At 33.9% G+C, this 24,000-nt stretch overlaps 1 protein-coding gene across 3 annotated transcripts in view; it reads left to right on the forward strand.

The window, feature by feature from the left end:
- Positions 1 to 24,000, forward strand: part of LOC138336989 (N-fatty-acyl-amino acid synthase/hydrolase PM20D1.2-like) — a 101,410-nt gene that overhangs the window by 18,160 nt on the left and 59,250 nt on the right. Inside the window, exon 11 of one of the 3 annotated variants that reach the window (XM_069286645.1) lies at positions 123 to 922. The exons of 1 other annotated variant lie outside the window; for it this stretch is intronic. In XM_069286645.1, the coding sequence (XP_069142746.1) occupies positions 123 to 352 (230 nt within the window). In that variant the 3' untranslated portion in view covers positions 353 to 922. Of the gene's footprint in view, positions 1 to 122; positions 923 to 24,000 lie in introns of those variants that run through there. One more of the 3 variants, XM_069286644.1, reaches the window with a different exon arrangement.

Below are 24,000 nucleotides of genomic sequence, written 5' to 3' on the forward strand. Positions count from 1 at the left end.
TGAAATACTATGAGAGTATTGGTGTTGAATTTGCCTTGAATTATTGTTGTTATGTAAAGCCGCTAAATTTACTACTAAATGTGCTTTGTACTTTTTAAGTAATAACTTTATTTTTAAAACAGGAGTATTGATTGGCAACACCGATACGATTCACTACACTCCACTTACACACAACATCTACAGGTTCAGTCCAACGTTCATGTTCCCCGACGATATCCCACGTTTCCATGGAAACAACGAACGTCTCTCCATCCGTAACTACGAACAAGCTATCAACTTCTATAAACACTTGATACAGAATGCTGATGCTGTATCGTTGCCATCCTACCACAAGCATGCAGATGAGCTTTAAAACCAAGATTTTATTGTGATAATTATTGTCATACTCTCTTTAAAAATGGGAGTGGCGGAGTGGAAAGGTGGTCATACAAACTGATTAAAATAATCTTTCTTTGTCCATTACCTTAACATAAGGCCATGATCTCTGAAAAAACCCACTTGCGTAAGTCAGAACTTAACTTACTATGAAATTCAATTAATTGAAAATATTTTTATAAAAGAAAGTTTGTTTGTAAAATCAGGACCTGAAGGTATCATATATCAATTCATATTTAGATGATTTGCAAACATCAGGAGCAATGATTTAGTTTGACAAATGAGAGGAGGCCTTTGAAACAAAAAATATGGTAGGTTTTTAAAAGAAAGTGGTGGTAAGTTCCTGTTATCTCAGTTTCATTATCAATACATTAAAATCTGCCAAAACGGTTATGTTTGGATATAATCAGTAAACCTGTTGAGGCATTCTTCAATTGGAAAACAAATGGTAAAATGATTTTTTTTCATTTTTGCTATTTGGTCGGGTCTTGGAATATTTTGACAATGACATTTCATCTAAGATTTCAAAGACGAGGAATTCCAATGAAAATTTCAGTGGAATTCCAATGAAAATTCTGGCAAATTTTACCACTGTTCTACTGGAAATACCACTGGAATTCCAGTGGAATTCCAATGAAATTTTCTTTGGGGAATTGTGCTTATAATTATTGCATTCTAATGCATCAGAGTAACTAATGCTTCCTTTTGTTTCTGTTCATCCACAGGTGGACAGTAAAATCCTGTGACACATCAATAAAGAATTAACTAAAAAATTAAAGATTTGACAGTACAACAAAGACACATATGTCCTAATCATTAACATTACGTATTGTCAAATCTTTATTTTTCGTAAAACGTATAATTTTCTATGCTGTGAAACAGCAATCGTACATTTCACGTATCCTCGGCAAGCCTGGGCACATCAGTAAAAACAAACCGGATGAAAATTAACGTTGTTTTGTTACTTTTACACCCAAATTGAAGGTATGAAATAGTAAAAAACTCATGTACAATAATTTTCACAATGATAATCAATGTTTACAATTTAATACGCAATCAGAGATGTTTTCCGATGTTAACTTTGAATTATATTCATGAGCAGCGTGTGTATTCCCAAAAATTACACACAACGCCTTCTTAATTTATATTTCCGCAGTAGATTTTTGGAGTGTATCTATCTATCTGAAAGTTACAAAGTTGATGTTAAAAATGATTAGTAATATTATTTGTTAGTATGATTTAGAAAAAAAAAAAATACCTACTGGATTTATTGGTGTTATATCATTATTTCAGAAATAAGAAATTTAAAGATGGAATTTATTTCAGGAAAATGAGTTAATCAACTTATTGTTCTTGAATCAACTTTAAATATTATAAAATAAATAAATATCTTTTGTTAACTCCAAAATCCAACATTGCACAGTATATATACTACAACATGTATTGTACTAAATTCAATATAAATGTTTGAGTCCTTCATTCACAGCATCTATGAATGGCCTTGGCACTTTGATTTTATTTCTGGATCACATGAAGTCACCTACCACATGTGTGTTCATCAGTACTGGTTTTGTGAAACAAGGGGAAGTAACTCTGATAGATCAGAGTGTAGTTACCAGGCTACATTGTATGTTATATTTCGCAAGGTATCATTTGTAACAAAAAGCTGATGTGATCACAGAATGAACTATATTTATTAAATATATATTATTTTATTATACTTTTTTTTACAGATTATTAAACATTAATTGAGTGATAGGTTATTATGAAAGATGTACATGTAGACTTGCTATTAGTCTAGATCTATTACATTTTGTATATTTTGCAATTTTGCAATAGATTTAATTTTACAAAAAAATTAATTCTTGCAAGACCATACTGAGTGAAATAAGAAATAAGGCTTTCTCCTAGATAACTGTTCAGAAATAAGAAATAAGCCTTTCTCCTAGATAACTGTTCAGAAATAAGAAATAAGCCTTTCTCCTAGATAACTGTTCAGAAATAAGTCATTATATTGTATAGTAGTAAAACATTTATAATGTAATTTATTAATGAAAGAAAACTAAAGGCTAGGGAACACATTTACATTAAGCTAAAGCAAGTAAAGTAAGATTAAAAATGTCATATTTTAAATGATTTTCTTTATTTTATGCATTTAGATGGTTTTTACATGTGAATGTAGGTTTAAATACTTGTCTCATCAGTAGGCTTGAAATTGTGATATGTTATTGATTTAATGTTTTGAAATTGGGATTATTTTTTCTTTCTGATCAGTAATTGCTCAAAAAATTGCAAGTCCAAAGTTTATTTACAAAAATACAATCCTTTAGGAACTCGCAGCCTGTTCTTGAGAGACTTAAGTGTGACTCAGTGAAATAAACAGTATTCTTATACTTACTGGTTATTATACAAATTAATGTTTTACTCAATACTAACAGGTTTACTGTTTACTTGTTGATCCTATGCATTTTTGTGGTTCTCAATAATTTGATGCAGATTTGTATGTATCACTTGTATTTGAATTGTGATTTTTAAATTCTAATCATTGAACCAGATTTATTTATGTATGTAACATTTTTGATAAATATATGATGTCAAATGCTATTTTTATTAGTCCACCATCATCAGATGGTGGGCTTTTCAAATCGCTTTTCTTCCATGGTCCTTCGTCCTTCCGTCTGTCCGTCCCTTCTCTCCACCCATCCGTCTGTCCGTTAACAATCCTTGTTACCGCTATTTTTCCTCAGAAAGTACTGAAGGGATCTGTCTCAAATTTCATGTGTAGGTTTCCTTAGTTGTGCATATATTATTTTGGGACCGATCAGTCAACAAGATGGCTGCTAGGCAGCCATCTTGTATTTTGACATTTAAAGTTTGTTACCACTATTTCTCAGAAAGTACTGAAGGGATCTGTCTCAAATTTCATGTGCAGGATCACCTAGGTCTTTAGTTGTGCATATTGCATTTTGGGACCGATCATTGAACAAGATGGCCGACAGGACACCATCTTGGATTTTGACAATTGAAGCTTGTTACCGCCTTTTCTCATAAAGAAGCGAAGGGATATGTCACAAATTTCATGTGCAGGTCCCCCTAGGGGGCCTTGTTGTGCATATTGCATTTTCAGAGTGATCAGTGAACAAGATGGTCGACAGGCCGCCATTTTTTATTTTGATAGTTGAAATTTGTTACTGCTATTTATCAAAATGTATTGAAGCAATCTGTCTCAAATTGTATATGTAGATTTCCCTAGTTCCCTAGTTGTGCAAATTGCATATTTGGACCAATCGGTGAACAAGATGGCCGACATGCCGCCATCTTGGATTTTGACAATTGAAGTTTGTTACCACTATTTCTCAGAAAGTACTGAAGGGATTTGTCTCAAATTTCATGTGCATGTTCCACTAGAGGCCCAGATGTGCATATTGCATTTTGGGACCGAACGGTCAACAAGATGGCCGACAACAGGCTACCATCTTTGATTTTGATAAATGAAGTTTGTTACCGCATATATATTTCAGAAAGTACTTAAAGGATCTTTCTCAAATTTCATATGTAGTATGTATTAAAAATTTGAAAAGCAGAGAATAGATCCCTCTTTCTCAGTCAGATGTAGATCATTTTTTGGTGGGTGCCAAGATCTCCCTGGGATCTCTTGTTCCTAGATGATATTCCTCAAAATAAAATGCTTATAATTATTCTGTAGGTTTAGTATTAAATTTCTTTATGTTGACTTTGTATTACCATTTATTGGCCATCTATTCCGTCTTTGCATATTCCAGAGTTATTTCCCTTGCATGTAGTTAGCCATTCTGACGTCATTATTTTGTGAGAGAAATTCACATTGTTTTCTCTGAAAAGTATGAAATGCTCACTACCTGTAAGGGCAGATAACTTAGGAAAGTACTGAATTGTCATTAAGTTACTGATAATGTAATAGATCCTTGTTCAATGATTGCTTATCAATCCGAAAAAAAAAATAATAATAAAAATGGTATAATATTAAGTAAAGAGTTTTGAAATGATAGAATTTTTTACTTTCTAAATTTTACTAAAGCACTTACCGTATTGGACTTGATAAGCATCATTAGGGCGCTTAACGTATTTGAAAAATAAGTTTGTGCAAAATAGAACCAAATATGGATTATAGCCTTTTATAAAACCATTATTTTATAGTCAGTCATAAATTAATTTGCAAAAGAAATCTGATGAAGAAATTTATATTTCATATTTTCCATCTGCTTTTGTAATTGTAATTCATAAGAAATCTTTGTTTCAGACATCCCTGTAATTTACTTTAGCTTTGAGTATAGACTGTTTCGCTATTGTAATATTATCATTTTGCAGTATCCATTCCAAAGATATAATATATCATTTATTTAATTGTGATTACAACTTCTAACCTCTGTAGTCCTCAATAATGTTAGAAAAGTAACTTATATAGATTAAACATTGGTGCATCTTTGTAATTCCTATGTTTCATTGAACATTATACACTGTAGCCTCATTATAGTATTATGTTTTATGATATAGGGCAGCAAAAAAAAATTTGATCACCAATGGTTTTAAATCTGAATTTAAAATTTAAGTCTGAAAACTGTTCAACACAAGGTTGCAAACCAGAAATATATGGGTATATATACATAGTATACAATTGTATATATGATTCTGTTGCAAACTTAAAAACAAAAATACAGGTTGTATCTGACAGGATATTGATAAAATCAAAGTTCTATTGTTTTTATAAGTTTGAGAACTCAAATTAGAATATTTAAGTCTTGTTTCTCTCAGGGATATTTGCATATTACAGAGTTACCTGCCTAGGGCAGGTATTGATTGTTAGTCATGTTAACTTTTCACATTTTAAACTTTAACTGACTTTAACTTTAACTCTAACCTGATTGATCCTGACATGGTCATGACCAAGTGACCATGTGTTATTAGTTTTTGGGTCAATCAAATATCCAAAGATGGCCACCACAACCACCATTTTGAAAACAATCAAGTTCTATTGGTGCGATTGAGCTGAAACTTGCCTCAAATAATCCCGACATAGTCCCGACTATATGTTGTTTTCTTTTGTGTCGATCCAAAATCCAAGATGGCCGCCCCCATCTTGAGAATAAATTTTGAACTTCTTTTCAAGTTCTATCAGTGCTATTTAGCTGAAACTTGCATGAAATGATCCTGACATGGTCCCGAACAAGTGACCAAGTGTTGTTATTCAAATTTTGGTTTGATCTGAAATCCAAAATGGCCCTGAAAACCTCGTTCCATCTTTAAAACACATTTTAAACTACTAGTAAATTTGCGTGAAATGATCCTGACATAGTTCTGACAATATGTTGTTATTTTTTTGGGTTAAAAGATTAAAATATGTTCAAATTACGGTAGAACATATTTCCTGTGTTTTTCTATTCAAATATATATATATATATAGTGCCAAGGTTGTCAGATTACTATTAAGGCTATTGGGCCTCATGTAATAATACATCATATTTTTCAGATTTTTTGCTCACAAAGTAATAATTTCAGAATCAATATTTTCTAAAGGGAGATAACTCTGTAATGTGCTAAGACAAATGTTTTTGGTGCTCACTGGTGATCTTTTATTTTTTTATTGAACAAAAAATGTAATGAACTGATTTATAGTTAAAGATGCTCGACCACTGAAAAATGGTATTTTTTCACAATCAAAAACCGGAGCAGACGATTTTGTATTTTTCTTCACTTACAAAAGTTACCTACTCTACACTATTACCACCATTGATAAGTTTTGAGCTTCTAATTTTACTTCAAGTTAAAAATATGAAAAATGATTAATTGCATCAGGAAAAAAAATTCCGTGGCACTATATTCTATATGGAATGAAGTACTGATTGCACATGCACCACAGGTAAAAGAAATTATTTTATATTATTTTTTGTGTTCATTAGGCATATTTATACACAATTAACACCAATTATTGTTCAAATGATGAATATCATTTATACTCTGTCGGTGGTGGAGCATCTTTAATCACTACCAATAGTTTTTATATCAACAACAGTAATATATCAATAAAACCAGAGATAAACAGGTTTATTGCAACAATGTATCCAAGAAAACAAAATCAGTTTTGTTGGAAGTAACGTACAGCTTATTCTGTTTAATGCCTCCAAGTAAACAGAATAAGTGTTTACTGTCAACAAAGCTGATTTTGCTAACATAAGATTATCTATGTGAAACCATTGTTTACAATGTATAATATTACTGGTAGAATGATTCTTTGATGTTATGTTATTTATTGTTAAAGAAGTTATATGTTTAATAGTTTTTATTATAAATTTAATGAATACACATTATTTTCTCTTTTTTTGAGTTACCTCCCTTAGTCCAATCTTGTATACAGTACATGAAATACATATTGATAATAAACATTGATTTTAATCACACAGAAACTATTGTATGATATTGTCTTTTTTATGAAAAAATTTTGTTTTACTACTTGTTTGAAAGATATATGAAAATATGGAAGTTGGGGAAATATTTTTTTCTTTTGTTTTGTGAAAGTTTGGGTTTTATTAGAGAGAATGGAGAAAAACCACTGACCAGAGATCAGAACCTGGCATTGCCCTACATGGGATTCCAACTCATGACCCAGAGGTGGAGGGCTTTTGGCAATGTTGAGACATCTTAACCACTTGGCCACCTTGGCACCATTTTCATTTCTGAAAGTACAAATGAATATATATACAACTGTAGATTTAAGCTCTCTGGAGATTTTAACTGGTTACTGCATGTTTGATATCTCTTTGACAGCTGTTCATGTTAATGAATTTGTGAAAGTTAAAAATGTCATTCATTAAATGTGTCTGTTTTCAATAAACTTTTTTCATGTCACAGCTTTACAAAAATAATCTACTTACAGTACTGAAATTTCTTCTTCTCATATTAAATATGTGTTGTAATGACAATAATAATACAGTAAAACAAGTTCATAATGAAAAAACTTCCAGCAAATTCATGATTATAATATATCTATTTTCATTCCTGTCAAGAGTCCTATATAGAAGATATACAATGTATGTCTGTAATATATGTGTATAATGAACTTTTTGCTTATAACACAATGATTTTGTTGGTCCCCAGAGTTTCGTAATAACTGTTTTTTTCTGTATTGATTTAAGACAAAAATGCTTTATCTCAATCCTGACAATGAAGTTGAACTTTTATAATGATTCATGCACCAGTACATAGGTTGAACTGACCCAATACTGACGAGATTTCTTTTGAAGATAGATGTAAAAACCTTGGAAAGTAATCAGAGGCAGGATAAGAGATTACGCATGAAAACTTGATGGGGTTTTCATGAAAATATTCTGGATCTGTGTATAATGTGTAGTATACATTATCTAAGAGATAAACCGTCCTTCACCTGGCCTGCTATAGTTCTGCTGGGTTGTGTAACCGTGCCATGAACCAGAACGGGACGAGCGGTTGTCGGGTGGACTGTAACTGCAAGGGGATGGCTATAGATTGATGGAGGAGGGTTGCTCTGGGTTGGTGGGAGAAGCTGCGGGGGGGGTGCCTGCTTGGATGCACCTGCTTTGGCGTGAGTTTGACTGACGTTACATTGACATGACGGGCGTGTAGGGTTGAATTTAGACTGTATGAGGGGGGTGTGCAACCTTCCTGTTAAGCCACTTTTTGATTGTGGGATTATCCTGTTGTGAATCGCTTGTGTGGTCGTGCGTTGCGATATGATATTATATTAAAATGATTGATAATATATATCTAAATTATAAAAAGGTTATTGCAACTAATGTATCCAAGTAGGGAAGGGTATTTATTTGGACGTGGGGGGTTTTTGAGGAGGGGATATACTATAATCAGTTGGGGGGGGTAGGATGTATAGGGGGGGGGGGGGGCGTTGCTATTTAATATAAGAGACACCTCAATAGCACAATAACACTTACACCAACTCCTACAAAGAATGATTTAAACAAAAATGGATTAAGTGTAAATAAACAACTGTTATTTAATAGGTATATGTCATCTTCACAATGAGAAAAATATAAATTTCCAAAATCATTATCAAGGCAATATGCCACAGATTGATAGATCACGATATCTGTGTAATCTGTTTTCTATGTGGTGAAGACACTGGTTAGAGATGTAATTGATCTGATGGCTAGACTGTAGCCATTTCTATTAGCGGGCAGAGACAATGGCTGACAAAGCACCAATGATATTAATCAGAAATACTTCCACTGATAGAGCCGTGCTACAAGTTCCAACCTATGGGTCAGATTTGATCTGGACAGAATGGTAGAGAGTGTATGTTTATAAGCAATACGGATCTTTAATAACAAGACCATCAGAATCCTAATAGTCTAATTATGGGTGACATGAGAAGGAAGAACCTTCGATAATCTAGAAGGAAAGTCACTCAATAAAACACTGTAATCAGGTATATCTGTTATGGAAATGAGCTGAAAACAGTACAAAATACATGTATATGCCATATATTTTGTGCTCAATACTACTCATATTATGAGTATTAGTGAGCACAGCCATTTATGCACAGACAAAAAACCCTCCTAATATTGTCTTTTTAGGTCTTCTGACCGAAGATCAGGATGACCTATTGTCATCGCGTTTCATCTATCCTCGTGCACCATTTGCCATGGGCCTTGCACCCAGCTTAAGACTTAATTTCATGCAAAAGCCTACTTCTCCTTAACCTTTAAGTTGATGACAACCAGATTTGATGTGAAACATCATTGGGGAAGGACAATCTTATATAAATGGGTTAGGTCTGGCCCCTGGGGACAGAGGAGCAGGGCTCAAAAGGGGGGACTCTGATGAAATTTGGCTTTAAAATCCTACTTCTCCTTAATCCTTAAGTGGATAACAATCATAATTGGTGTGAAACATCATTGGGGGGAGACAAAAATATTTTATATAAATGAGCCAGGTTTGACCTCTAGGGACAAACGGATGGGACTCCAAAAGGGGAAAATTGCTGAAATTTTGCTTCAAAATCCTACTCCTCCTTAACTCTTGAGTGGATTGCAACTATATTTGGTGTGAAACATCATTGCAGAAGGAAAATCATATTTAATATAAATGAGTTAGGTCTGACTTCTGGGGACAGAGGTGCAGGGCTCAGAATGTTGAACCTTGATAAAATATGGCTTTTAAAATCCTACTCCTCCTTTACCCTTGAGTGGATTACAACCATATTTGGTGTGGAACATCATTGGGGAAAGACAGTCATATTTTATGTAAATGAGTTTGATCCCACCCCTAGAGACAGAAGAGCGGGGCTCAGAAGGTATAATTTTACTGAAATTTGTCTTTTAATTCCTACTGCTCCTTAACCCTTAATTGGATTACAACCATATTTGATTTGAAACATCAGTAGGGGAAGGACATTCATATTTGATATAAACAAGCCAGGTTCAATACCTAGGGACTGAAGGATGGAGCTCCAAAAGGGGAACTTTCAGCTGAAATTGTTATTTAAAAGTCTACTCCTCCTTAACACTTGAGTGAATAACAACTACACTTGTCATGAAACATAAGGAGATGACAATCTTATTTGATATAAAGGACCCAGGTACGACCCATTGGGACACTGAGCAGCAGAGCTCCAAAACGGGAACTCTGCTGAAATTTGGCTTTAAAATCTGATTCCTCCTAAATCCTTGAATTGGTTACAACCATATTTATCATGGAACATCTATGATAAACAAGTTATGTAAATGAATGATCTGGATGACCATTCAAGGTCACATGGGTCAAATAGGCTGAAATCATGTTTAGTGAATAACTAAGAGGACTTAAAAAGACATGATATTGGGCCTGCAGCATACTGGGATGAAGGGCTACAAAGTTTGTTCTAGTGAATGAACTTTACCTAATTTTAAGTCAAAGTCATCAAATAATTCAGAAACTTTCAACTCCAGCAAAGGAGTACCTTGTATCGCCATAATTGTTAGCCACTGCTGTATACTGTGACTAGTTGTTTTTTGCCAATAGTCAGATGACCATTAAGGTCCTTGGACCTCGATCTTGTTGGATTTTCAAACTTATTGATAGTATTGCATGACCATGTTATATGTATAAAAACATACAACATTACAGAGAGAAAATCACTGCAGCTATCCTTATAAGGCATAAACACAAAAATAGCATTATTGTTTTGTATTTCAGTGATTTGGCATACCATGTATCTTGCATGATTTTCAGTCTTTGAAAAGAATTAGAAGAATTTCTTTACAATTTTTCTTGGCCACTGCATAGATGCTTATATTTCCTGTGGATTAATTTTACTATATCTGTGGTCATGCAAGTTAACTTCCATAAACATAACTCATTCGCCGCCTGAAATTTCATAATAGGCTTTTTAGTCTTTGATTTAGAATAGTGTAAATGTTTCTTTGATTTAGAATAGTGTAAATGTTTCTTCAGGGTTGAATGAGTTATCAAGTACCCATATATGAAATAGAAAGAATATGACATTTAAGACACTGTTATATGTAATTTCTATTGTTAAAAGTTGACAAATGCACAAACATTTCTCCCTGTGAATTTAGAATAATTAGAGTGATACTGATTACAAGATTTTCCCCACATGAATTTAAACAATTATACAGAATTTCAACAAATACATTAATACATTAAGTCCTATTAAGATTGTTGTTTCATCAAATTTCCAATCTTTGGCATTATATTTTTCTTGAAATTGATTCCTGAACAGAAACAATAAACTTGATTGGGAGTTGAATTATGTTGTATCAATTTCTGTTGAGTTTTGCCAGTGAATTCAGTGAGGCAGAATGTTGGTGTTCATCCACGTGAGGGTCATACTGCATCCCATAAATTCTTGCAATATTCATAAAGATGTCACGACAGGAGCATGACTGAAAGGGATTAAAGAGGAGAAATGATGTTGTCAGATATTGCTTGTAGTATTGTAAATTATTATCAAGTAATTCTTTGAACATCCTATAGGTATTCATACCTGCTCTTTGATCTTGGTTTAACATAAATCTTTTACATGACTGGGAAATAATGCACTGATAGGTGTCCTCATTTGATATATATGTCAATTTCATTTCTATGTCAACTATTTAGCAGCATGATCTACTGTATTTATTACGATTTAGCCTTGAGACAAGCAACACCGCTTGAAAGCAGGTCTAACATTGAAAATGAATTGTTGTAAGTCTTTATAATGTAATAATCTAGTGTCTATCACATTTGAAATTATCTTGAAAGTAAAAAACAAAAAACAGAAAGAAAAAAAAAATGAAAAAAAAAAATAATAAACATGAAAATAATTATAACACTTAAATTCTCTGGGTGTTCCAGCTTTACTGCCTGTTAACTTTGATGACCTTAAACCTGTGACCTTTCATGCCTTTAACCTTTGACATTTGATGACCTTAACCTGTGACCTTAAGCTTTGATGACCTGAACCTATGACCACTGACATAATTGGCCTTTTTATCTCATATATTTTGACATCACCTTTCTCTTAGTACATCATATAAATGAACAGGCTTTGGAAATCCAAAGTTCTTGTGAGAAGCCACCAAATACGACCAATTTTAATCAAATGTATTTAATGGACTTTGTGAATTGTGATCGGATTCAAAACCTTATAATGCTGATTATAAAATGTCAGATGTCTGTGATACCTCCTAGTCACAACTGTAGTAGAACAGGGTTTTATTATACAATATGGGGGATGTATGTTTACTTGTTTGTTTACTTGTTTATTTATGTCATCATTCTTCTTGATTGTTACACATGTAATATTGCTCTGATGCTTATTTATGTAAATTGTCCCAAACCAAACACGGAGCTCTTGCTTCAGGGATGAGTTTGTTTGTCTTCACTACATCTGACACAGTCATAACAACAATATAACTCACCCACTGAAACTAATCTGCGGCCAATTAATTGCCATCATGGTCTACCGATGTCCCCAATACATCACTGCGTGTAGACCTGCATGAGCGATCACACAGATCTCGCTGCAAAGTGATCGCCCAGCGGCATATTCCAATTTTCTGAAGAGGACAACACACAAATAGCTAATACTAATATACCACCCCTCAATTCATCTTCTAGTCATTATAAACAATTAAGTAATGGGTGGTTTTTGATAATCTGGATTAGTGTGAATTAGAGCACTATACAGTATGCATACATCTCGTGTGGCAGAAATGATGTGTTGTAATGAATGTCATACAGATGTCTGCAGCAGTCATTAATTCCAGCTCTCAGCTATAAATCATTCTTCAATACTGATGATCAGTATTAAATTAGAATCATACTTACAGGCCATTGGCATCAGATAATGGTCAATGGGACTCTCTGGTCAGTCACATGGTCATTTACAGGTCAGTGTAGCTCGATCATCCTGGAAATATCAGCTTAATTTGTAACTTTGACACCAATGAAAATGTTTTTAAAAAACTTCATCATATTAGAATAAATAAGTCCAATTTTAATGTAACATTCTCATATACTGGTAGGCCAACATCTTGACTGCGGCATCTGTGGCTATTATGACATGGCTTGCAAAATTTTGTACTTCGATCAAACCAAATTATGGGATTATTATCCAAAATTGACCAGACAGAGTTAACATTTTGACATGAGACCATTTGGCCCATCAACTCCATTCTAGGAAACTGAGACAAATTTTACATTGGAGACAAAATCAACATTAAGATCTAGACCTGCACATTAAAGTTTGGAACCACACCAATGAGGTCAGTATTCAAAGGTTTAACCAGGCTATGTGTTATAGTATGCCAGTGGTGAAGATATCTTCAGGTTTGTTTTTTTACGCAGGATTCCATTACAGAGGTGTCGCAAACCTTCTCACTTCCCCATTCACTTCAGACTAGACAAGAAATTTATGACTGAACAAAATGTCACTTCCTAAACAATTTATTTTGACATATTCACTTTAAGCCCTAACTTTTTCCTATGCATTCCAAGCATGAGATAAGGAAATCTTCAGTTGCTCAATAAATCTTTCATCTGCCTGTTTGAGGAAATGTTTATATCTTTCGCCCATATAAATGTCTCGTTGTGATGATCTTATTCTAAAGTTCCCCAACGTATAATGACGCCAGTGTTTGTTTAGGAACATGTATACCTATCACCAAAGATTGAATGGATATTACGATTTCCAATTTAAATTACCCTTATCTGTCCTTGGCCGTACAAGTAAACTATTTTTCCATAGGTATCTTATCGGAATACTTCCTGCACTACAAAGAAGTCTTGTTTGGTGAGTGAGACCAACTGTACATTTATCACAGAGTGCTGTAAAGATCTGCCACATGTCTTCTATCAGGTCCGTGTTCCAGCCCTCGTACCTCGAACTGTGTAACCAAAGTCACCAAAGAAGATACTCGTCCGCCCATTTCTATGTACGGCTGTCGGCATCTCAACAAGTTTCCACTTTTACTCCAAACCAAAAGAAAGAGATGCCACATTGTTTAATATTGATATAACCTTCGACCTTCTGATGTAGCCTTGACCTTTTGTGTAAACATAGCACTGTTCTTGTTTCCTTCGATTGAAGAGATGTGATCCAGTTTTAAATATTGATGTAACATTTGAACTCTTTGTGTGACCTTGACTTACATGTTACAGATATTACACTATAAGTAACCTACAAGCACAAGACTGGGAAAGGTCATTCAGTACAAATACAGAATGTATCACTATTACACTGTCTATCCCCGATATTGATCTGACATGTTTAGGCTGGGCATGTGCAAAGAAGTCACAACATATGGAAGTATTTCAAAAATAAACTTTTGACTCTGAATTTAAATAAGGATAAGACATACATTATTTAAAAAATAAGTTGCATTTACGTAATATTTGCAATATTTCAAAATGTCTTATAAAATATATATCTTAATCGAGCTGCCTCGATCATCTTCTTTTGTCCATGAACTGATGTACATGTATGAAACAAAGGGGCATTGCCATTAAAACAGTCTCACTAAAGCTACCAATATGGGTTTTAATTTCCAAATCTTAGGTGCTAAATGTGAATAATTTTGGTGAGTGGCAGATAAACTCCATTTATAATGGAAGTATGGCTATGTGGTAATATGGTAAATTGGGGTGTATTTTTTGGGGTCTCAGTGGTACACACAAGATACATTTCAGTTTTGTCCTCTTTCAATGTCTTAATGGTATCTTAGTTGAAATATAACTGGCAAAGAAACTGCATGAGCAGCAAAGCTTTTGACAAACTCCAATTGATCAATAAATGAACAATCTGATAGTAGCCAAGGGACAGCACTCAGAACCTTCCTAGGGCAGAAGTTTAACTGAAAATGAAAAATGAAATTGCAATGGGGAAATGAGTTGCTTAGGAGAAAAGAAATATTTAGTGACAAAATAGCCACCTTTTACAGTCACTCAATGAGAAGAGTTAGAGTTAGAATGTTCTTATACCCTGCCAGTATGCTTTGATATAAACTCTTTTTTTATTTGTATCCATTCAGATTGCTAATGAAACATAAATTGCTAAATGTAAATGAATAGGTGAGTAAAATATTAAATGATATATTTAAAGAAGAACAAGGTAAAAGGTAAAATTATTGCTATAGTTATACCTAGATATAATTATAAAAATATAGCTTTATGGCACAGTTCACAATCTGAAACTAGAACATGCTAATAATTGTGTCTTAATTTTGAACAGATTTGAATCATGTACATCATATTAATGTACTTGACATTATTAGCATATGGACAGAACCATTATAGATAAGAGGAGTGAATACCTTATTGTTTCCTCCTATCAATGGTGACCATTATAACAATGCTGAATGCCTTATTGTTTCCTTCTATCAATGGTGACCATGTCCAATTTCCTCCTCTAACTGGTGTCCATTAGTATTTAATGCCTTGTGATGAGCTGTTAAAAGTCTTGAAGTATTAAAGTCTTTGTATGCTATGTACTTCAATATGAGTTATCTGCCCTTTGTGAAGCCCTGTCTACCTGCATTAAGTAGTTATATTTGGTTACAAGTGGCAGATAGCCATTTTTGTGTATTTGATGTATACCTATTAGCTGTCTGTCTTGGTCTTTGTTATCTGTACCTATATTCCAGTTAGAGGTGCCGATGTCTTGCTGTCGGTAATCGCTCTGATCTCATAGATATCATATGTGCTGTCGTCATCAAATCAGAAACTCAAGCCTAATACTCTGCCAAAATTTTGATGGAACAGAAAGATTTTATAAATTTAAAACTTGAATTTATCTAAATTTTATCATTAAGAGGGGTGTAGTTGCCTACAGCTCTTCATCAAATTGTGCTATCTTGAAATATTTTGTATGCCTTTAATCATTTTTCAAAATATATTATAGGAAGTGTGGTAATGGTTCGGACCACCTGGGGGGAAGTTGGTGGTAGGTACGGACAGTTTGTCGTTGTATTAGCGGTTAATTAACATTGAAATGTACATATATTCCATGTCTATGTGTAGGGTGATTAGCCCCTCACTGGGAGAATGATAACAACATTAAAGGATCATTCATAATATTTTCTCTTTAATTTCATTTAATGCACATTAATTCTCATGTATAAGAAGAGGTATTATAAGATTTCTTAAAGTGCTCATTTTATAGATCATGTGCACTTCAGTCAAAACCGATTTTTTGTTAGTTTGTGATTTTGTTCTTTAATAAAAGGTTTGAATTTAATGTCCGCTATCTTTTGGTTCATCTTTTCAATTTAACACAGAAACACAAGAAGAACTTGACTGGTATTCAATTTTGAAGCCATTAATATTTTTCATATGCTCATATCTATACCATTGCATGATTATAAAGGGCGACTTAAATCATATTTTTTCTGTAAATTTTTTTTATTTTCTTAATGTTTCCTTGACATGAATAGCTTTATTTTAAGCCTTTGTTGGTGTTTTGTTACCGCCATTTAATTACACATGTGTAACATGTTGCTATATAGTTTTGTACTGTAGAATGACACATTATTTTTTTTTGGTCAAACTAAAATCCAAGATGGCCACCACAACTCACTCGCAGCCAAAAAAAGTTTTGAACTTCCTTTCAAGCTTGATCTTCTACCAGTGCTATTAAGCTGAAATAATCCTGATACTGTACTGACTAAATGTTGTTATTTTTCTTGTCTATCCAAAATCCAAATTGGCCTCCATTTTAAAAACACATTAAAAATTTCTTCTACACTTACTGGTACTGAAAATTTGTATAGATTTAAAAGATGGGCCCTGTTTGTCCAAAAGCCAAGATGGACGCCAAATTTTGACATTGATGAGCATGATTCTTCAATAAACTTTACACTGCAGAAAGGATTTTAGCTGTTTTTCTGCATTGTTATTATTTATTTCACTACAGAGAATATTAGCTTATAAGTAATTTGTATGAAAATAATCATTATCAAGTAATTGATCAAACAAGCTATTTTGTTTTTTGAAAAAAACACCACTTACCTTATCTCTCATCTTAACATACTTTTAATGAGCATAGTGTAAACCTACAATTTTAATACACGTATCCTAAAATCTAAATAGCTGGCTTTGCAAAGTTAAAAGAGGATGGAAACAGATTGAAGTTTTCTTTTCCAAAATGGTTTTCTGATTTCAAACCTTCAATATTCATGAAATTATAAAGACACAACGTGTTAATCATCATGTATTAGGTGACTTAGAATTGTCATTACTTCACACCCCAGCCAATAATGAACAAATTATTGCCTTTCAAATGTGTTCTCTTCAAAACATTTTCTCCACAACTACATTGTATAGATATATATAACTGTGTTTTAGAACATGATTGGAAACCATGAGCAGTGTAATTTTCTATGCATATCTTTATGGCATTAGCGCCAGCAGATGTGCTCCGTAGATAATAATGGAATTTGATGTCAACCACAGCCCTGGTATCCTAATCCAAACCTCTACAGACACAAATTCCACTTTAAGGCATTAAGGAACTGGAAAGCTAATTTCCTTTTTTCAAAATTTTGCACGCTTACAGAAAATAAGTCATTTTCTTGGTGACAAATTTCTGATCTATGTAGATTGTAATGGCCGAGGTGTTTTAGATTTGGCCGGAGACATGCAGGGAAGTACATGGGAAATCTGAAAATCAAAACAGCATTTATCTATATAGTGGTGCTGGAGGGCAATACTTAGAATGATCAAACTCAAAAAGGATTCAATTTGGCATTTAAGTGATACATTATAGATAACGGAAGGCCTTATGACTGTTAATCAGAAGGCTTAATAATGACGAGTGTTATTGTATAGTTATAGTGGTTTTGATTATGACTTGAGATGGGGAGTCACACACACAACTAATCTATGCCTTCCATGTAGCAGGGTCAGACTGACCAGCATCACACCCTTTATGTTCTCAAAGAATAATATGTCACCTATGATGGGGTCAGAGAGATGGGACCAAAAGAGGATATTTTAATTGACCATATTGCTATTCCCTCTTTGCATATTACAGAGTTAGCTCCCTTGCGAGTAGGTATCGATTGTTACGTCATTATATTGTGAGCGCAATTCACATCGTTTTCTCCGAAATGTATGACGATACGCTCGCAAATATATGACGTCACAATCAATACCTACCCGCAAGTGCAGATAACTCTGTAATATGCAAATTCGGAATACAAATCATCAATTGCTATATTATGTATATCAACTTTCTATAAATTTTGCTTTGAATAAGTCAATGATCAAGTTTCATGTTTTAAATTGAATCCATAATTTCAATACCTGATACTGTTATATCTTAAATAATTGGGAAGGGGCAGTCCATGATCACACAGGACATATAGTATCGTTTTTTTGTTTCCTAAGTCGGTCCTCTGTCCTTCCCTGTTTTGTCCTGGTTATTCCAATCTTTTATATCAAGCTCACAGTTGTCAAGGTTCAAGAAAAATTATTGTCATTATCATATGTCAAAAATGATCTTTGTTCCAACTTACAGAGCATAATTGATTCATATTTCTCAAGCCGAGTGAAAACACTGTTGCTGTTGTTGTGTTTTTCCCTTTGATCAAACATTTCATTTGGAAATTGAGGTTCTGACCATTAATTTTTTTCCAGGGGTAAAATTGTAATACACCAAAACAATTTTCAAATTAAAAAAAATTTTTTTTTTGAAAATATTCTTCTTTTGAAGTGTCAGAACTCTAAGGATTGAGTGCAATTGACACTGTGGCCATATTTCTATATATATATACAGTCAAATCTGCCTCTGTGACCACCTGTGTATAAATACTGTTTGTGTATAAAAAAACCAACCTGTGTATAAAGACCACCTCCTTAATCAGACCACTTTCTCGGGGTTAGGAATGGTTAATTTCAACCCAATAGGTATGCCCTGTGTATAAATACCTTTTGGCTATACTCCTGGCATCAGCTGGTCACTGTTTGAGATTTTCCATACATCTCACATGGATAAATGTATCACCCCCAAGGAGGATTTTAAACCTGTTTCTTTGATATCTGAACAAGACATGCTAATGTGAAAACACTTACTTTTTCTAATACTTTCAAAAAATTCCTGTTCTTGATATATATCCAAAACCAAAATATACTAACACCTGTTGTGGAATTTAAGATCAATATTTCTTTCAAGATTTATTGCTATAGGCATGTATATAAGCTTGTAGTGGCAATGTTTCTAACAGCTAAAAATATCTCAGTCCATCAAGTATTTGTGATTGACAAAGTTGCCAAAACTAAATCTTACTGAAGTTTGTGATTAAGAGCAGAAGGGGCACAACCATCAATAACATTTCCAATTGTGAGCAGGGACCACTGAGTACTAGCAGGGTGCTCTAATGATTGAGCTACTTGATCCATATAGATTAAGCTAATCCAGTCCCACTACATGTTTAACCATTTAGGAAATTAACTTGTTGTTTGGTATTTGAGTAAAGACAGAGAAAACCGATTTTTACAACCTCATTAACCTGTAGTCAAAAATTGGTATTTGTCTCAAGTTTCAAACTCAGGAACCGGCGATAAAGGTCAAGTGGTAGACTGACCAGCAGTCTTAAGAATATTGAAATTATCACTAAAATTTGGCTTCATTATTTTTGTCTGATTCTAGAGTTCAAACTAGGGGGAGATAATCTAGTATTAGAATTCTGATAAGAAAGTCTTATCAACATGTAAGTTTAAAAGGGTCTGGTGGCCTGTCTAGGCTAGTGGTGCACCATCAGAAATTTTAGATATGGTACCACTACAGCCCCTGACACATAAGCATTCCAAACCACTTTGTTACAGGGACATAAAAATGTATTTTTTGCTACAATCCCATCCCCCAGGATGGTAGCTATTATATTTGGTCGCTTTGCCTGCCATATTGTCGGGATTTCACATAGTTATAGATAATCATGTTCACTTTGATTGGCTGGCCAAAACGATTTACGTGTATTGATTGGTTACTTGTTGTTGAAGATTTCATGTGTGTAAGGGGTACCAGTGGGGAAATCATTTCAAGCAAAATTCTGGCTGTCGGACATTATTCTTAGAAATCACACAAGGCAGCGCTACATGTACTGGACAAAATATAAGTTCGCAATCGTACCCCCACGGAGAAATTGACAGAATTTACTCCATATGTCGCAATTGTATTAGTTCGGTGATTTGCCGAGTTTTGTTTACATTGTCGGGAGCGTATGGAGCATCTATATACTAGCCTAACTAGTACTGTTAACTAGATGATCATGACAAAAACTGTCCGTATATGAGAGATGCTGAAACAAAGTAAGGCTTTACTTTGGGGATGTTTGTGGAACTGTATGCACTAAAGTATTAAAGTACAGTTTTAACCGAAATGTTATGCTTGTTTCTATGAGTATATTATGTATTACTTGTCCAAGTACATGTACATGTATATCAGTACAGTGTATATTGTGGAAAACTTTTTAGCATGTTGCTTCTTTTGAAGGATTGAGTGCAATATGTATACAGTCAAATCTGCCTCTGTGACCACCTGTGTGTAAACACTGTTTGTGCATAAAACAACCTGTGTATAAAGACCACCTCCTTAATCAGACCACTTTCTCAGGGTTAGGAATGGTTAATTTCAACCCAATAGGTATGCCCTGTGTATAAATAACATTTGGCTATACTGGCATCAGCTGGTCACTGTTTGAGATTTCCATACGTACATGTCACATGGATAAATGTATCTCCCCCAAGAAGGATTTTAAACCTGTTTCTTTGATATCTGAACAAGACATGCTAATGTGAAAACACTTACTTTTTCTAATACTTTCAAAAAATTCCTGTTCTTGATATATATCCAAAACCAAAATATACTAACACCTGTTGTGGAATTTAAGATCAATATTTCTTTCAAGATTTATTGCTATAGGCATGTATATAAGCTTGTAGTGGCAAGGTTTCTAACAGCTAAAAATATCTCAGTCCATCAAGTATTTGTGATTGACAAAGTTGCCAAAACTAAATCTTACTGAAGTTTGTGATTAAGAGCAGAAGGGGCACAACCATCAATAACATTTCCAATTGTGAGCAGGGACCACTGAGTACTAGCAGGGTGCTCTAATGATTGAGCTACTTGATCCATATAGATTAAGCTAATCCAGTCCCACTACATGTTTAACCATTTAGGAAATTAACTTGTTGTTTGGTATTTGAGTAAAGACAGAGAAAACCAATTTTTACAACCTCATTAACCTGTAGTCAAAAATTGGTATTTGTCTCAAGTTTCAAACTCAGGAACCGGCGATAAAGGTCAAGTGGTAGACTGACCAGCAGTCTTAAGAATATTGAAATTATCACTAAAATTTGGCTTCATTATTTTTGTCTGATTCTAGAGTTCAAACTAGGGGGAGATAATCTAGTATTAGAATTCTGATAAGAAAGTCTTATCAACATGCAAGTTTAAAAGGGTCTGGTGGCCTGTCTAGGCTAGTGGTGCACCATCAGAAATTTTAGATATGGTACCACTACAGCCCCTGACACATAAGCATTCCAAACCACTTTGTTACAGGGACATAAAAATGTATTTTTTGCTACCATCCCATCCCCCAGGATGGTAGCTATTATATTTGGTTGCTTTGCCTGCCATATTGTCGGGATTTCACATAGTTATAGATAATCATGTTCACTTTGATTGGCTGGCCAAAACGATTTACGTGTATTGATTGGTTACTTGTTGTTGAAGATTTCATGTGTGTAAGGGGTACCAGTGGGGAAATCATTTCAAGCAAAATTCTGGCTGTCGGACATTATTCTTAGAAATCACACAAGGCAGCGCTACATGTACTGGACAAAATATAAGTTCGCAATCGTACCCCCACGGAGAAATTGACAGAATTTACTCCATATATGTCGCAATTGTATTAGTTCGGTGATTTGCAGAGTTTTGTTTACATTGTCGGGAGCGTATGGAGCATCTATATATAGCCTAACTAGTACTGTTAACTAGATGATCATGACAAAAACTGTCCGTACATGAGAGATGCTGAAACAAAGTAAGGCTTTACTTTGGGGATGTTTGTGGAACTGTATGCGCTAAAGTATTAAAGTACAGTTTTAACCGAAATGTTATGCTTGTTTCTATGAGTATATTATGTATTACACCAACTTGTCCAAGTGCATGTACATGTATATCAGTACAGTGTATATTAAATGGAAAACTTTTTAGCATTAGGTAAAGGCCCCTGCACCTTCTGAACAACTTTATTCACAGGTTGTATTATGTTTCCTGACGTCTTCATAATTACGACGTGTTAGTTGACCATTTCTGCGCCAGACGGCAAAACTTCTATTTGTTTGGTGTTGTAACCTTATCTTTGGCCATATTGTGTTATAATTGTTTTAAAGAAACTTTTTTTTTTTCCGGAAATGTAGCCTAATGGCCCTTTCATTAAGTTGATTATCTTTTGTATTAAATGCGAAAGCATTTAAATTATCATTCTTTTAAAATGAATTGTCATAAGAACTATGGCAGCTAACTGTGAACAGAACAATGTGTCAAGCTTTCCTATCATTGCTTCCTAATAAATAATGCTGTATGGTAGCCTTCTTAGCTTTTTGGGAAGCTAATACTTGTGTTTCTTGTAATGGGTAGGGAGAGAACTATATGACAATGCACTAGTCAGCACCATCTACTTACTGTGAATAAAAACTTATATATTTGACGTCTTCTTTGAATCACCAGGACTGAATTTGTCTGTTAGAACACAGATAATTGGTTCTAGTCTGAAGCTCCATTGATTTATAGTAACAGCTAATATAATGATGATCTAGACGTGTTAAAGGGAAGACATTGATCAGAAATCTGAATATCATAAATATAATTTCAAAATGGCAATGCAGACCATTTAGGATTTCAGATATCCCAATAATTTCATTGAGTTTTATGAATATGTCCTCATGTCAGGATATAACGCATTGGGGAATTTTTTACGTTTTAATTGTGATTTAGAATCTTTATTTCAGTGACCCTAGAGAGAGAGCTATTTGTGAAAAATGTTGATACCCAAGTGATTATTTTGGCTACGACTCAAAGATCACTAGTAAGAAATGTATTTTTGATATATCAATATTCTGTTCTTGGTCCAATTCTTTGACATTGTTAAAGTGGATACATGTAGTTACACCATTGTTATGTTTTACCATTCTCTTCTGACATCTCTGACTTGTAGCTGTCTTTCCTATAAGCCATATTGCTGGTGAGAGATAATCAAGTTATACTCAGAAAAGATGAAGAATCTACCTAATTCTGTCCCCCAGTGTAAGTAGTGATTCGATACTAATTTCATTCACGATGCTTTAACAATATGGTTAATTCCATCGGCCAACACCGGTCACTCGCCTCATTGTTTGCTCTCTAGGATGACCATCAGCTTTAAACACTACATGGTCATTCCCTAGTAGCGCCTTTTGGATGCCAATTGTTTGTGTTTGCCTTCAAGCGCTTTTCAGGAGTGCGTCCTTGTGCAGATATTAAATTATGACAACATGAAATAAAGAAAAAGAAAAATTGTTAGTGACTTTTGTTTATAATATTGTAATAGGGGATGCAGTTCCTTTTCTAAATACTTCAACATCTTGGTAAGAACATATAAAACAGAATACATTCATGTACATGTATTTCTAAATCAACATTTGTTAGGTGGGATAATAGGACAGGGCCCACTGGATCAGAGTTCCTTTGGATCACTACTTCACATTAAGTATAGAATTTATTGAAACCAAATTAATTATTTGATATGACTATTTGAATGGTGCATCCATATAGCAATTAAGACCTAATAAAGAAATAGAATGAGTTGTTCCTCAAATTACTATTAATTTTACTAATATTATCAGGTAAAATTAATACTTTTTGGGCCTTGTGTTTTGAGCATTTCTATTTACAGGGTTTAGTATGAAATTAATCAATAATTAGGGGACTCAATATCTCCCCTCTGAGACCCCATTACTACATTGATGCAAAACTTTCCGTATGTCCATTCCAACTCCTGCTCAGGATTTCGGGTATGATAATGGAATGCATGAACTTTGAAGATTACATAAGACATGTGGCATTATAAAGTTCATATG

Source organism: Argopecten irradians, chromosome 12 (assembly GCF_041381155.1).
Source record: "Argopecten irradians isolate NY chromosome 12, Ai_NY, whole genome shotgun sequence".
Lineage (NCBI taxonomy): Eukaryota > Metazoa > Mollusca > Bivalvia > Pectinida > Pectinidae > Argopecten > Argopecten irradians.